Source organism: Strix uralensis, chromosome 20 (assembly GCF_047716275.1).
Source record: "Strix uralensis isolate ZFMK-TIS-50842 chromosome 20, bStrUra1, whole genome shotgun sequence".
Classification (NCBI taxonomy): Eukaryota; Metazoa; Chordata; class Aves; order Strigiformes; family Strigidae; genus Strix; species Strix uralensis.
The window spans coordinates 12716519-12729992 of NC_133991.1; the positions used below are offsets into that span (position 1 = coordinate 12716519).

The 13474-nt window shown below is 40.5% G+C and overlaps 1 protein-coding gene across 8 annotated transcripts in view; it reads right to left on the reverse strand.

The window, feature by feature from the left end:
• The window catches only part of NF1 (neurofibromin 1), a 102341-nt gene that overhangs the window by 10732 nt on the left and 78135 nt on the right, over positions 1–13474 (reverse strand). For 5 of the 8 annotated variants that reach the window (XM_074890147.1, XM_074890146.1, XM_074890144.1 and 2 more), the window contains 17 exons: positions 13329–13469; positions 12824–13103; positions 11452–11666; positions 11176–11237; positions 10935–11049; positions 9988–10089; positions 9085–9225; positions 8600–8726; positions 7904–8035; positions 7244–7379; positions 6271–6428; positions 5259–5381; positions 4427–4557; positions 3631–3731; positions 2432–2574; positions 1428–1474; positions 426–642 (listed from right to left, as the gene is read on the reverse strand). In XM_074890147.1, the coding sequence (XP_074746248.1) occupies positions 426–642; positions 1428–1474; positions 2432–2574; positions 3631–3731; positions 4427–4557; positions 5259–5381; positions 6271–6428; positions 7244–7379; positions 7904–8035; positions 8600–8726; positions 9085–9225; positions 9988–10089; positions 10935–11049; positions 11176–11237; positions 11452–11666; positions 12824–13103; positions 13329–13469 (2371 nt within the window). Of the gene's footprint in view, positions 1–425; positions 643–1427; positions 1475–2431; positions 2575–3630; positions 3732–4426; positions 4558–5258; positions 5382–6270; positions 6429–7243; positions 7380–7903; positions 8036–8599; positions 8727–9084; positions 9226–9987; positions 10090–10934; positions 11050–11175; positions 11238–11451; positions 11667–12823; positions 13104–13328; positions 13470–13474 lie in introns of those variants that run through there. The other 3 variants (XM_074890148.1, XM_074890145.1, XR_012631651.1) reach the window with 2 other exon arrangements.

Below are 13474 nucleotides of genomic sequence, written 5' to 3' on the forward strand. Positions count from 1 at the left end.
GAGTCAGCCCAGACACACTCTTCCTCAGCACAGTTCTGGAGTATTTTTCCTAATAAGTGCTACCTTGGAGTGCCTGATAGGTATTATTCTCCTTGCCAAATATCATGATTATATTTATTAATTTTCAAGGCTCCACTGGTGCCTACGTTCCATAGGAAGATGCAGCTGTTACTCCTTCTGATGCGTTTAATGCGATTTCCTTCAAGTGTAACGACCCGGAAGAGCTTTTGTGCCGGGCAAAATCCAACACCTGAAATACCAGTGTAACAGCTTCGTCAACAGTTTAATACTTGTTTGACTCAAGAATGCCACAACGTTTGATGCATAAACACATCCGAAGAGACGACGAGGCTGAGCATTTGGCTGCAAACGCAGTAAATTCAGAACATTGCCCTTACCTGTGTAATACCAGAAGAGGTACTGACCTGGGGAGTGCTGGGACGTCGCAAGCGAGGTCATGGAATTGGAGAGGTTAAGGTTGGCAGTAATGCTCAGCTGGCTCTGCACTGCGGGAGGGTACGGAGATGTGGGTGTCAGGAGAGACTCTTCACTGGCTTCCTCATCAATTCCAGGCAAATACGTGTCGATCAAGGCATCAAGGAACTTCACTATGAGCTCGGCATAGTCTGGGATTTGTGTTTGCTGTGGGTAATGGGGGGGAGAAAAAAAAGAAAAAAAAATCAGTTCTTTTCTTTCTACTTTTCTGTCAGTATGAGCTTTTCCCCAGAACTCACTCTAATATCACACTGTTTTGCCTGAAAATTTCAAAAAGCATTTGATTGAGTATCCGTAAAAACCCATTTGTGGTCTTTTCCAGATTAATCTAAACACACACAGTAAAGACCACTCGCAGGTGTAATTTCAGTAGCGTGTGGAAGCACAAGGGGAGAAAAGAGGGGCTGTTTCACCCCTGAGGTGAACTGCCACAGCCACCTACACCCAACGCGTTATCAACGTGCTGCCCACGCCCCCCCAGCTGCCCACCCGGCGCATCTCGACCTCGTTACGGCGACGAGAGGGAACAAACGGGTCCTGCTCGATTTGTTTGTTCTGCCGTAACATAAAATTTAACCTTATGGAATTACAATTCTCATCAAATTAATCCCTTATGCTGTAAGACACACGTAATGAACCAAAGACTTTCTGAGTGACGCTGCACGTCCAAGGCCCCTCAGTGAACCTGGGAGCAGCAAAAAGGTGCATTTACACACCTGGCTGCTTTTACCCAACTTTGGGAATTTGACCTTACCTAGTCTATCAAAATATCTGATGTAGGCTCAAAAGCTGGTTTAGCTATAGAAGTGAGCCCTGTAGTACTAACTTGCTCATATTAATTCTATGACTTGTTATTTATCTGCATCTTTCCTGGAGCACCAATGTGCTATGAAAAACGAAGGCAAAATGCTCATGAATTTATCTGTTCTTACCTTAGAAAATGGGCCAGCAAACCTCCACAACCCATTAAATCCAAAACCTACAACAACAAACTGAACGTTACCACAAAACCACAGTTCTCAACTGACAGAAAACAACTAGAAAGTACCCACAGTACAGTGCCTGGATCTACTTAGGCATGGAAGTGAAATATCTTGATTTGGAGATACAACACTAAATTTTGTCCAAAGCATGTGTAACAAAATTAAGGCATTTCAATTTGTATATGAAATACATAAATACAAAATCTCAGAAGCGTCATACAAGAAATTCTTGATGATATTCTAAAAGGTAAATTTATCGTTTGAATAAACATCAAACTTTAAAAATTATGGCAACATTTAAGTTTTTCTCAATTGTCATCTGTTTCTTATGGATCTTCCTGGAAAGTTTTTGATTAAGGACCATTAAAAAAAATGTTTAAGTGTTCAAGTGTCACATGAAAGTGAGCTTGGGCACTGAAAAACAGATGGAATTCTCGATGGAATTTACCAGTAATTAATCAACCCCTAGCTTACCAGGTTAACTCAAAACTCATCATTTACCACCACCATTCATCATAGACTAGACTGGTTTGGGTGGGAAGGGACCTCAAAGCCCATTCAGTGCCACCCCTCTGCCCTGGGCAGGGACACCTTCCACTAGCCCAGGTTGCCCAAAGCCCCATCCAACCTGGCCTTGAACACTTAAACACCTGGTTTGTATTTCTTTAAATTGTTTAGTGGAAACAGAATAGTGAGTTTCAACTTCTTTTTACTCCCAGAGATGGTGTAATACTTTTAATATTTGGCGCACAACTGCAGCAAGCAGTCTGAATATTCATGTCAGTGGGGGGTTTTTTAATATGTGAACTCTTATTTCTACTAGGAGATATGAAGTTGGAGTGATGCCACACAAGACTGACTGACTATTCTATTAGGGCTGCAATTCTGAAACATTTTCAGGAGTAAATCTAACTTAGTATACAGCAATTTTTAAAAAATGGAAAAATATTTACTCTGTAGATAAGAAGTCTGGTATTGGGGTGGAGACTCTTCGTGGTAGACAACACTCTGAACAATCCCATGAATTGGATTCAACAAATTTGGATCCTGGCACAGCGATAAAAGTGTATTGATCTTGGAATCCAATAAATTATGCCTGAAGAAAAGAGAAGTGGCTTATTTTTTGTTCATTAAATAAATCTGCAGTTCCCAACTGACTTCAGCAAACAGCAGGTAAGGTGAGATTTTCAAAATGTCCGTGATTTTAGAACACAATTCCTATATAAGTTTGGTGAGGACTCTTATGATGTGCAACGCTTTCAAAAAACTGTACTAATGATATAACCCATTAAAGCATTTACCTAGCTCTTTAAATTGCACATATTTTAATTATTTTCAACCAAAAAATTATTCACTGGATTTGTGTACATGTCAGAGCTGGAATTTCAAAGCAGCTTTTTAAACCTGTGGGAGCACTGGCTCATTTGAGCTCCCTTGCATGTTTTTTAATACAAATGCCACTTAATTACAGTTGTGGTTTCAGTAACTCGCAGAACTTGTGTGTACTTTGACCATTACTTTATAAAGCCAGAAAAAGGCAGCATTAGTTTTAAATCATGCTCAGGTCGGTTTTGAAAGTCTACTCATCTTGATTTCTGATAGTCGGGTTTCCCTTACGTATATTGACTCCAGCAAATACCACTTTAAACAGGTATCTAAAGAAATACATCCAAAAAGTATCCTTTGACATGTGCTTGGCGTATTAATTCAAAAAGACTGAGGTGAAAATCATATTTAGGAGACTTTGACTTGTACGGAGAGGTCGATGAAGGTATTAAAGTGCACTTGGATTCTCCACAGCACCAGGCAGGGGACGCAGCCGTGCCGGGTCACCAGCCCAGAGGGATGGGCCGGGGCAGGGCCCGCGGCGCCCAGCCGGGGCTGAGCCCTCCCACACCCGGTAGCCTGCCCCGGGGACCGCCCGGAGCAGCGGCAGCGCCTGTTCTCCTCACAACGTCCCCACCACTGGACAGAGGGAAGACCCGAGCCCCAAACTGCCGCGGGCGCTTGGCTCAGCACGTACCAGAGAGCCTGCGGCTAGTAACCTGCAAATGAGCCAGTGTCTACCTCGCAGGTGCTTGTCCTGGTCCAGAGGCCCCTTAAAGGAAGGGCCAAGCACAGAGTTGTCATAAATGGAATTTTAGGTACTTACACAACAGGAAAGACCTTTGGGAAGACAACGCTGGCTTCTGCTAAATACTCGTAGAGAATCCGCTGGTCAAACTCATCAGTAGTGTACTTCACTAGCGTTGCCTGTCATAACGTAAAGGAGGGAATTAGCAAACTTCCAGCTTCATTTGAGTAGGCACAGGCTTTTGTTGTAGTTTAGGGTTTTAAGATTTCTGAATAGCAGAAAGCAACATTACAAAAGATTAATTTATGTCCTCTTTGGACACAGAATCAAGTTATTTCATATATACGTGAGAAACAAAACCAGTTGGTAATAGCTTCTATTTTGGCAAAAAATTTGGCTAGTAAGTTTTTGACAAAAGTGGGCAACTGAGTCTGAATTATATCAGGAATGGTAACTGTACTGGCACCTCTGAAGAAAGCACTATCCCACTGTACCTATTCTACCAGTTAATCATTCCTGAACTGAGCTGTGCTGGGATTCCAACAATTTTCACTTCTTAACCTTGTAAGTATAATATATGAACATACAAAAATAGTTTGTGATAAAAACCTGCCAGGAAAAAGGGACAATTGTTGGACACGTTCTACAAAACAACACAGAATAATGAAAATTCAGTATTTGCTCTCAAAGAGCATTTCAATACATTTCTAAGTGATTCCTAGAAAGTTGGAAGAATGGCAACAAAGAACAGACCTGCCCATCACCGTGATTCTGATCCATGTGAATTCAGAAACACTGCAAGGAACACGTACGTGTCTTTGGAAGATAAAACAGTATTGGAAGACAACAGACAATACACAGAAAGAAAGCTTACAAGAACTGTAAGCAGCAGTGCTTGAATTTTTGGGTCAGTCAGAACTTCTTCATCTAGGAGGACATTTGACTCAGAAACAGAAACTTTTCGAAGATGCGGGTGTTGCTGTGGTGATATTCTCTGGGTTTCTGCTGGATAAAAAAAGAGCAACTCATCCAAAGCAAAATAAACCCAAACCAAAATAGAATTAGCTCTTGCGCCACAAGTTCAGTCATATGCAAACTTCAGAGTTCACCAGCCTTTTCATAAAGTATAAAAGCAACAGCTGTGCTGTAATACTGGCAGCGCTAGACCGTTACATGGGATGTATTACTGAATGGTAAACAAGAACCCCAATTTCCTCTTCAGTGAAATACAGGCCCAGGGGTGTAAGTACCGTATGCGGGGTCAGGCAGCAGAGCGCCCTCAGACACAACAGAAGAACCCTGGTCTTGCATTGCAATTGGGGGTGGGGGCACAGGAAGCAGATGTGGGAGAAGATGAAGAGAGGCATTCCAGGCATTAGGTCACTTTCCATCTCCTGCAGAAATTTGCAGCTAGGGCTTAGTCGCTTATAAGAAGCCAGATTTTACTGAGTTCATTTCAGTGCTGTATGCAGTACGTCATAGCTGCCCCTTATTCTGCATCTGCAAACTGAGCAACTCTACTTCGAGCTCAGTTGCCAGTGATACGGAAGACTGTGCTCTCCAGAAGCCACTGTTAGGAAAGATATTCTCCCTTACCTTGTAGTAACCTAGGCAAATGAACACTGAATTTAGAAGTAATCCTTTGTATATATATACAAAGCATTTATAATCAGTATTATTCTTAAAATGTTAGTCCTGTTTCTCACCCATTTCATAATCATTTTCGGCTACTCTCCTCATTTTGGGAGGCGTTGTGATTCCAGATTCCATGTCTTGCCTTTTAGGAGCCTTTGTGTCCGATATCAAATGGTCAAAACTTTTCCTTGTACCTAAAAACAATTTATCAGGCAATTAAAAACATTAAACCTAAATCCATATTCTAACTTCTTCAGATTTTCTGGCCAAGCTACTCTCCTATCTACAATGTATTGATAGGAATCTGGGGACATTTTCACCATTTCCAGGGATGGCAGAGAAAATATGATCACACCATGCCGCTCTCCATCACAGTTTCCAAAATGCTTCACAATACATATGAGGAAAGCATGCAATTTATTCAGGTATGTAAGCTGTGGGCATGCTATGGTTTCCTGGTCAACACATCACATTGAATAAACATGCCAAAATGTGATTACTGAAAAGGAAGCAGTAATAGGATCGTAATGAAAGAAACGCCCCTCTCCTTCCATGTGTACTGTAAAAGGGTACCCACAGGTTATGCAAAGCAACTCGTCTCGTTTCGCTGCTACTAAGACTTTGCTTGTAAACGTGATACACTGAGAAGCCATGGATAAAAATCAGATTGCTTGCAAAACATCTAAAATGTTTTGGGACCATCTCTTCTAGCATAAGACAGAGTATTCGATCTAGTAGCTAAGCTACAGTATTCAGCTGCTTGGTTTTGTTGAAAGTGGGCTGGTGGCAGAGAACTGGCACTATGAATCTTTAGCATCTGGAATATCTTTTCTTCTTCCTTTTTTTCCACTTCAACACACACATTTTGAGTGTCACTCCTGCTTCCCCCCCTCTGATCAAAGAACTGAGCGAGTCCTCTTTAACTGTACAGTGTTCTGTAATTTGTACTGTGCAGAAACTGCACACATTCCTCTGAATCGGGAATGAGCACTTAAACTCAGAACAAATACAAGTATAATTATTCTCCAGTAACACTCCTGGGGTGTTCTGTAGACAAATTAGTAAATCAGTTATCTTAATAACCTAGAAGCTTTTTAGTGTTGGCTTGTGAAGGCTGCCCCATATCCAAACTCATGGACTTTCGTGTTCGAGGGCTTATCTGTCCCACTGTCGGGTAACTGGCAGCCAGGTGTCTGTCTGACCCCTTGGGTGACGACCAGGGTTGATTTTCCTTTAGTGTCCTGAAAGTGCAGAGAAATTGAATTAAGAAAATCTTTAAAACTGTGCACATTTATAGGCATAAATTTTTCAACTAGCCAAACCGTCCTTTGTCAAACCCATCTTTCCTAACAGGTCAACCTCCCAAAACCACATAATAAGAAACAGTAATTACTCTGCTTGCAAAAATGTCTGAGCTAGTGAAAACGAACAATCTGATATGGATGTAATGCTGGAGAGATACAAAATAAAGCAATGGAAAGAACACAAGCAAATCAGCCTATGAGGCAAGATGAAAGATATTTAACAATCAGCTACTCCATACTGGATGCTAAACTGTGAGATTCGGAGTGAAGAGCTCCCTATGGAGAGAAAGGGGCTCCCCACCTCACGCCAGGGGGACTTCGTAGCTTATCTCTGCAGCTGCCTACAGACAGGCTACAAGGTGTCAGGATTTTCCAGTGACACGGACCCAGTGATTACTTAGCACATGCCTTGAAGCTCTTAAAAGGGCAAACAAAATTTTCTTTGAAAATATAAATGAGATGAATTTAGAACTTGCAGAAAGATGTTAGCAAAAAGTTTAACAAACTCCAAAGCAGTTGAAATAGCTTTACAGATCTCAAAATTAAATCTATACGGATGCGATACCCAAGTTTCTGTGACTCTTGATCACAGTGTAAGTAGCACATTGGTCTGCAACCAATAACAGAACATGAACTTAGCTTTACAAATGTGGGTTTCAGTTTTCAATATACCACAGGTTACCTTTAGATAACTTACTAAAGGAAACAGACATTGAAATTTGGGTAACTTATCTAAAAGTTAGACAACCAACCTATAGCTAGTGTCACTGTGGTGTATGGGGTATGTATCCATAGGAACATTTTCCATTGAAACGTCTGTCAACAAGAGAGACTTCCTATGTTTTAGGCTGCAGCGACTTCGAACTTCCTCAGATACTGTCAGCAAAGCTAAAAATTCAAAGAAAGCTAACATAAGTTTTCCACAGCAGGAATACATTGAAGAATGTAAGCAATATTCCATCAATTTAAATTGTTTACTTAGTGCAAAGACCACCACGGAGATGTAATTACACCTTACTGAAACATACAAATTAGAAGTAGGTCATTTAAAAGAATTATATTCCCCATCCAGTTACAATTACACAATTTAAACATTTGCCCTCACATGGTCACAATTTCTATTTGTAGACCACTAGAAATTTGAATGTTCTAAGGCCCACACTTCAGTATTTGAACCAAGAAACCTTCAGCCTCCCTGAAGCATTTTCCCAGTTGCACGGCAGGTCCCTTCAGCCCGCGAAGAGCTTCCCGTGACGCACCCCAGCCTTGCCCAGACTCTTGTCCATCTCCAGTTATGAGCTTCCTTTACACTGGTACAATTTTATCAACCTAAACCCACAAGAATTCCCGCAATATTCCATTCCTTTTCAGTTAGCACAGATTTAAAAGAAAGTTGGTTTGTTTAATTTTACCTGCTAGGTAAGCCACACTCTGGGTGTTCACCTCGAACTTGTCACAGTTCCTGTGTTTGTTAACCAGAGCGAGTAGTGTATGTAAAATCCTCACTGTTCTGGCTACAGTGGTAGGAGAAGGATGCCTGTACCCTAAGAAATGAGGTTAAGAAACCAAATACTATATTTAATTTTTGAATGTGTATTTATGAAGCATTAATATTTTGAAAATATTTATATTTTTCAGCACATTCTCAGGACACTTCATATAAAGGGCAAGGAAGCACACTGCTAACAGAAACTGCACGTTCAAGACTAGTTCTTTCTGTCCCTCCCCCCAAAATCACACAATTCAAATGTCTGTGCATATATTGTTATCTATTGTCTCACAAATCATTCTAAAAGAAACAGTGAGCCTGAACACAGGCAAACACACAAAGACAGCATTCCTGGAGGAAGAAGTAATGAATTGCAGCAAATGAAGCCACATGTCCTGTGACAGTTAAGAATTTACATCACTACTACTAAAGACTTTCACAGGACACATGTAAAGGAAACCTGGCAAAGCCCTTTAGTCAAAGAACATTTAATTCTATCTATTCTGTAATCCAAGTTGCTTAAAATCCACCACCCACTTTTTTCCCTTTATCTTCGGACTCATTTTTATTTCAGAATTACGAGTGTTCACCTGAAATGATCACCAGCACATATTCTTACCTTTCAGGAGGTGTCCCACTAGTGCAAAGTTGAAGTTGGAGTTGAAATTGAGCCCCACAAAATGATCCATCTGCTTGCAGTGCCATTCAAGCGGTCTCCTGATCTCCATGAACACCTCCTCCGGGCTCTGACCCAGAAAAATAAAATACAAGAGTACCTCATCAAAAGTTACTCATGACATCTCAAGTTTTTTTAATAAAAAGTGATGAAACAGTAATTTTAAGAGCTTACATGAAAACATCAAATGCATTCTTGAATAGAACACATCTATCCATTCCTGTTCCAGTTTAGAATAGAATAATAAAAGCTTCATCTCCACATCTTACGTTTTACTGTTGGTATCACCCAAGTGAATCAATTTCTAATGCAAATTTCAGTTTCAGTTGCTTACCTGGTGTCCACAAGGAATTTTTTTTTTCTCTTTTAACAGATCTAAGTGCTTACACAAACTAAGGGCTAGTCAGAGCTGATTGCTAACCGCTCACCTTATCATTGAACACCCGGAGGCTATCCAAGGTGTGCAGGTTCTGCTCGAGCAGTGCTGTACCTGCGGAGTACAAGTTCACTTCATCCAGCTGCAGGACCGCCATTGCTACCCAGAAGAGGGCCTTGTGCATGGGGGAGTCCTAGAAGGAAAGAGAAAAAGCCACGATTTCACTTCCGAGTCAGTTCCTGGGAATGAAAGACAAACGGGACTGGCGCGTGGTTGTGGATACGCGTCGCTACCCTCCTTGCAGCAGGTTCCCTCCTCAGCCACACCCAGTCCAACGGAACAGACGTTCACATCAACCTGCAGTCTTAATGCACTTCGCAGGTGAACAGTAGAAAGTAATTTCACGTCCTCCCACCCCCCCACGTCATTCCTCCTCTCTTGTATTCTTAAGCTGCAGATTTTTCTAGGAACAAGTTTTATTCACTAACAGCAGATACACGAGGCCGTTCATTGCTGGCGCACCAACTGGTATGCTCTTCAAATAATGAACTTGAAAGTAACATACAGATGGCAAAATTAATAGCAAATCAGATACGACTAACGTTTATTACCAGCTGTGACCTGCAAGGCATATGTTAGCAATCATACATGTGAAAGCCAGGACTGAAAATCTTTTGGAAAGAATGAAGCCAGGCTGTGGTCCGGCCCTTGCCCACACTGCACAGACTGCAGCAGCGGAACAGCCCATCCTAAAGCATTTCTAAAGCCTCCGCAAGGTCCCGCATATGAACATCTGACATTTCCCATGTGTAGGACTTCTGAGCATGAGTCGTAGCAGTGAAGCGTGCACTTCAGATACCACAACACTTACTTGTATTTTTCAGATTATACCCATAATTGCAATTTTCATTTACAAATTATGTTCTCTGTTTACTCTAAAAATCCAGTTCTTTACCTTATTAAGAAGAGGCTGCAGCTTGGTGAGTGCTATAACTGTAGCTTCTATTAGAACTTGGCTATTGTAATTATCAGGGCCTTTTAAACAGCTCTCAAGTCCCTTTTTGTAGGAAAAAAAAGAGTAATTAAAAATACAACCATAATTAGGTTTTGCTTTGTAACAAGAAGATCAAAGCTCTAGACAATAACTGTTTCTCTCAGTTTACAGAGCTTGTGCTCCTTTTAAACCAGTTCTCAAGGACTTTTACAGATGAAGATTTACACCGAAGTGATATACGTATTGCTGAAAGCAACTGCACAATGTGCATCAAAAAAGTAAAAGTGCAGGACAGGGTGCAAGAATTAGAGAATAGCTCTTTTACAATTCAGATGCTCTTCAGTTAAAAGTTTACGTCCCCAAAACTCTAACAAAATGCTTTAAGGAAATGTATTTAGCACACTGGTTACTCGCTACAGAACACAACCTTCTTTAGAAAACAGGGAACGTCACTGCCAAGCCAGGCAGTCTGTTTCAGTTGTCTTAAATGAATGTCCTGCTCTTTATTGCATTTACTTATAACACATTAGATTACTAACTTCCTTTTAAAAAAGGGAAGTTGTGAATCATACGCAGCTAAATGCCTTAGGAGAAAATGTTTCATTTATTTAAATACTGACTTCTGAATCAATCTCAGTGTCTCAAATTTTAAACTCAATATTGAAAACTATTCTTACTCTAGAAGTCATAGCAGTGATGAAACTTACTGTCACTAAATCAATGTAAAATAAAGTTTGGCCTACAAAAAGTGTATTTCCAATCAGTTAGTTCTATACAAGAATATGCTTGAAAAAAATATTTATCCTCAAATTATGCTGAGTTCTATATTTGATGGGAAGATAAAGCTAAAAATAGCTAAAATAGCTATTTGATGAGTCACAAAGGAAAACAGACATAGAGTCATATACCTTGCTAAGAATTCGGATTATTTGTTTTATTTGTCCATGAGACACACGTTTACTTATGCAGCCAAAGACAACAAGTGCTCTTGGCTGCAGGGAGGGGTTATACTGGAATGCAAACCTGCGAAGAAACAGAGTACACTGTATTAACCAAACAGACAACAAACAGGCTGTACACTGAAAAGCTGAGAATTCTACGTGTACGACAGAGGCAGGCAGGGGTTATGTTCCGAGATCTACGACATACTTTTGAGCTAGTTCAGTCCACTGGTCCAGCCACTTGCACGTTGGGATATCCCTCATACAAGCCTAAAAAGAATTATATTGTTTGAATACATGTAACAGTAAGAAAAAGTATTTTTAAAATTCACAACATGCAGTTAGTTTAGTTCTCAGAAGTCAGCTACTGAACTATTTACCACCACATCACGGGACGCACATCTCACTCCACCGCTTCCCTGTAAGAAGTGTAAGTGGTGCCATTTTCCCTTACGGACCATTTCTTTTGTTTTGAACCACATACCTCCATGATCTCCAACAAAGCTTCAGTAACAGTTTCCAAGGAAGTCAGTGCAAAAGTCTCCCTTTCATAGGAGCCAGGTGAAAACGACCTGTCGCGATAGCTGGATCGGAACGCTATGACCGCGGCTGATTTCACTTTGCTGATTCCAAACAGCAAATAAAACTTGGGCAGAGAGAACTCAGTCAAGCTCAGCCTTAAAACTTGCTTGGTCTCCTCTGTTGAATAAATTTTTACATATTAGATTTAAACCACTGAAATTCAATCCACATTTTAAACGCTCTGGGGCTCACCCCCCCATGAATACAACAGCGGATCACCCTCCCATCTGCCACTCTGCACACTCAACACTGCTCTCTGCCACTTCTCCCAGAGCACGCCACAACCGTGGTCTGTTACACACTGTTGAAACCAGTCACCAGGAAGATGTATTCTAAAAACAGGTAGAAAGAAACTTGTTTAAAGATGTGGTTCTGAGAGACTTCTCCTCACAATGATTCAGAAAATGGAAGCCTTGAGAGTTCCTGCTTTGAAATGCCAACAGTACTGTCAGTTCAAACTGCTGTCAAATTCTGCTTTTGGCTCTGGCACTGAAATGAAGAAAGCCACTTAAATCAGAAGAAAATGATGGCCCTGCTACTAGCACAGAGTATTTTTACAATTCCAAACTTTCATTTCATTTCAGTGTACCTCACATTCATTGTTTAAACAGGAAGGTTTGCCTTTCCCCATCAAAGCAAAGCTTTTCTTTATACACATATATGTGTGTGTGTGCACGTGCATTCACACACTCACTCTGTCGATATATATAGATATAAAAGGAGCTTTCAGATACTTAAAAAAAGAGACAAGGTTACATAAACTTTTCATTTTTTCTGCACAAAATCTAGCCTGGTTTCATACTGTACTTCTGTGGTAAGAAGTGACAGCTACATATTTGCTAATACCAATTATTTTAGACCTGCTAAAGTACAGCAGTATGCAAAATACCTGTTTTAACAGTATAGTTTCACAATTCCCTTATGTAATTGGTATTTTTGTTACCACATTATGTAACCATTCAAGAGATCCACATCAGCCAGTTTTAGCACAGACGTATTTTCTCCTTTCTCTGCATTACAGGAACTTACTGGTACTTTCTTCTCTTTTTCTAAAACCTATTATACAAACAATTTACATTATGCACCTGCTCTAAACCAGACAGTTATTTTTCAATTCCATACTCATTTGTTGTAGATCATATCCTCATTCTGATTGCAAGATGAATTACAACACAGTATTTTCAAACACTCAGAATGGTTTAAAGAGAGAAAGACAACTCAAATATTTCTCACACAACCTAAGGAGCAATCAGCTTAATCTGGAAAGAACTTACCACTAAAGTGAAGCTGTGAACAGGTGCAAAGAGAATGAATGATGTTGATGACGAGACCATGAGTGGAAGCTCTGAGAGAAAGGGGACCAGTGGCCACCAATAAGGTGACCACATGGAAGAGGTAGGGGAGATGTGCTGCCACATCCAGAGAATTGTTAAAGGAGAGCATCAGCATGTAACGCGCTAGAATTGCAATATCGTCCCACATCAGGTGCTGTTCCAGCGTAGGAGTTGGAGACAGACAAGTCTTGTCAATTATTTTACACATCCTTCCAATAACCTGAAAAGAGAGCAACCATTTTGTCTTACTCGAAGAGCACAGCTCAAAATTTCCGTAAAACACACTACAATTTAACATTGGAATTAGTCTATCGCTTGAAACCTATTTTATCATGTTTTTTTCATTATTGCCTGTACTGAGTTATCAGAAAGTATCTCAGTGTCACTTCATTATAGAAGTTGAAGTTATTATATAAAAAAAAATTAAGGCAAATAGGGAACTCACTTTGCTTGAAACCAATTTTACATTTCCAGAAGCAAGCGCTACAGCTGTGTCTGCCATAACCTCAGCTTTGATGGATCCCAAGCCCCCTGTGGCACTAGTTTTGATGAAACTGTCCAGCACTACATCAAGGAGATCTGTTATCTGTT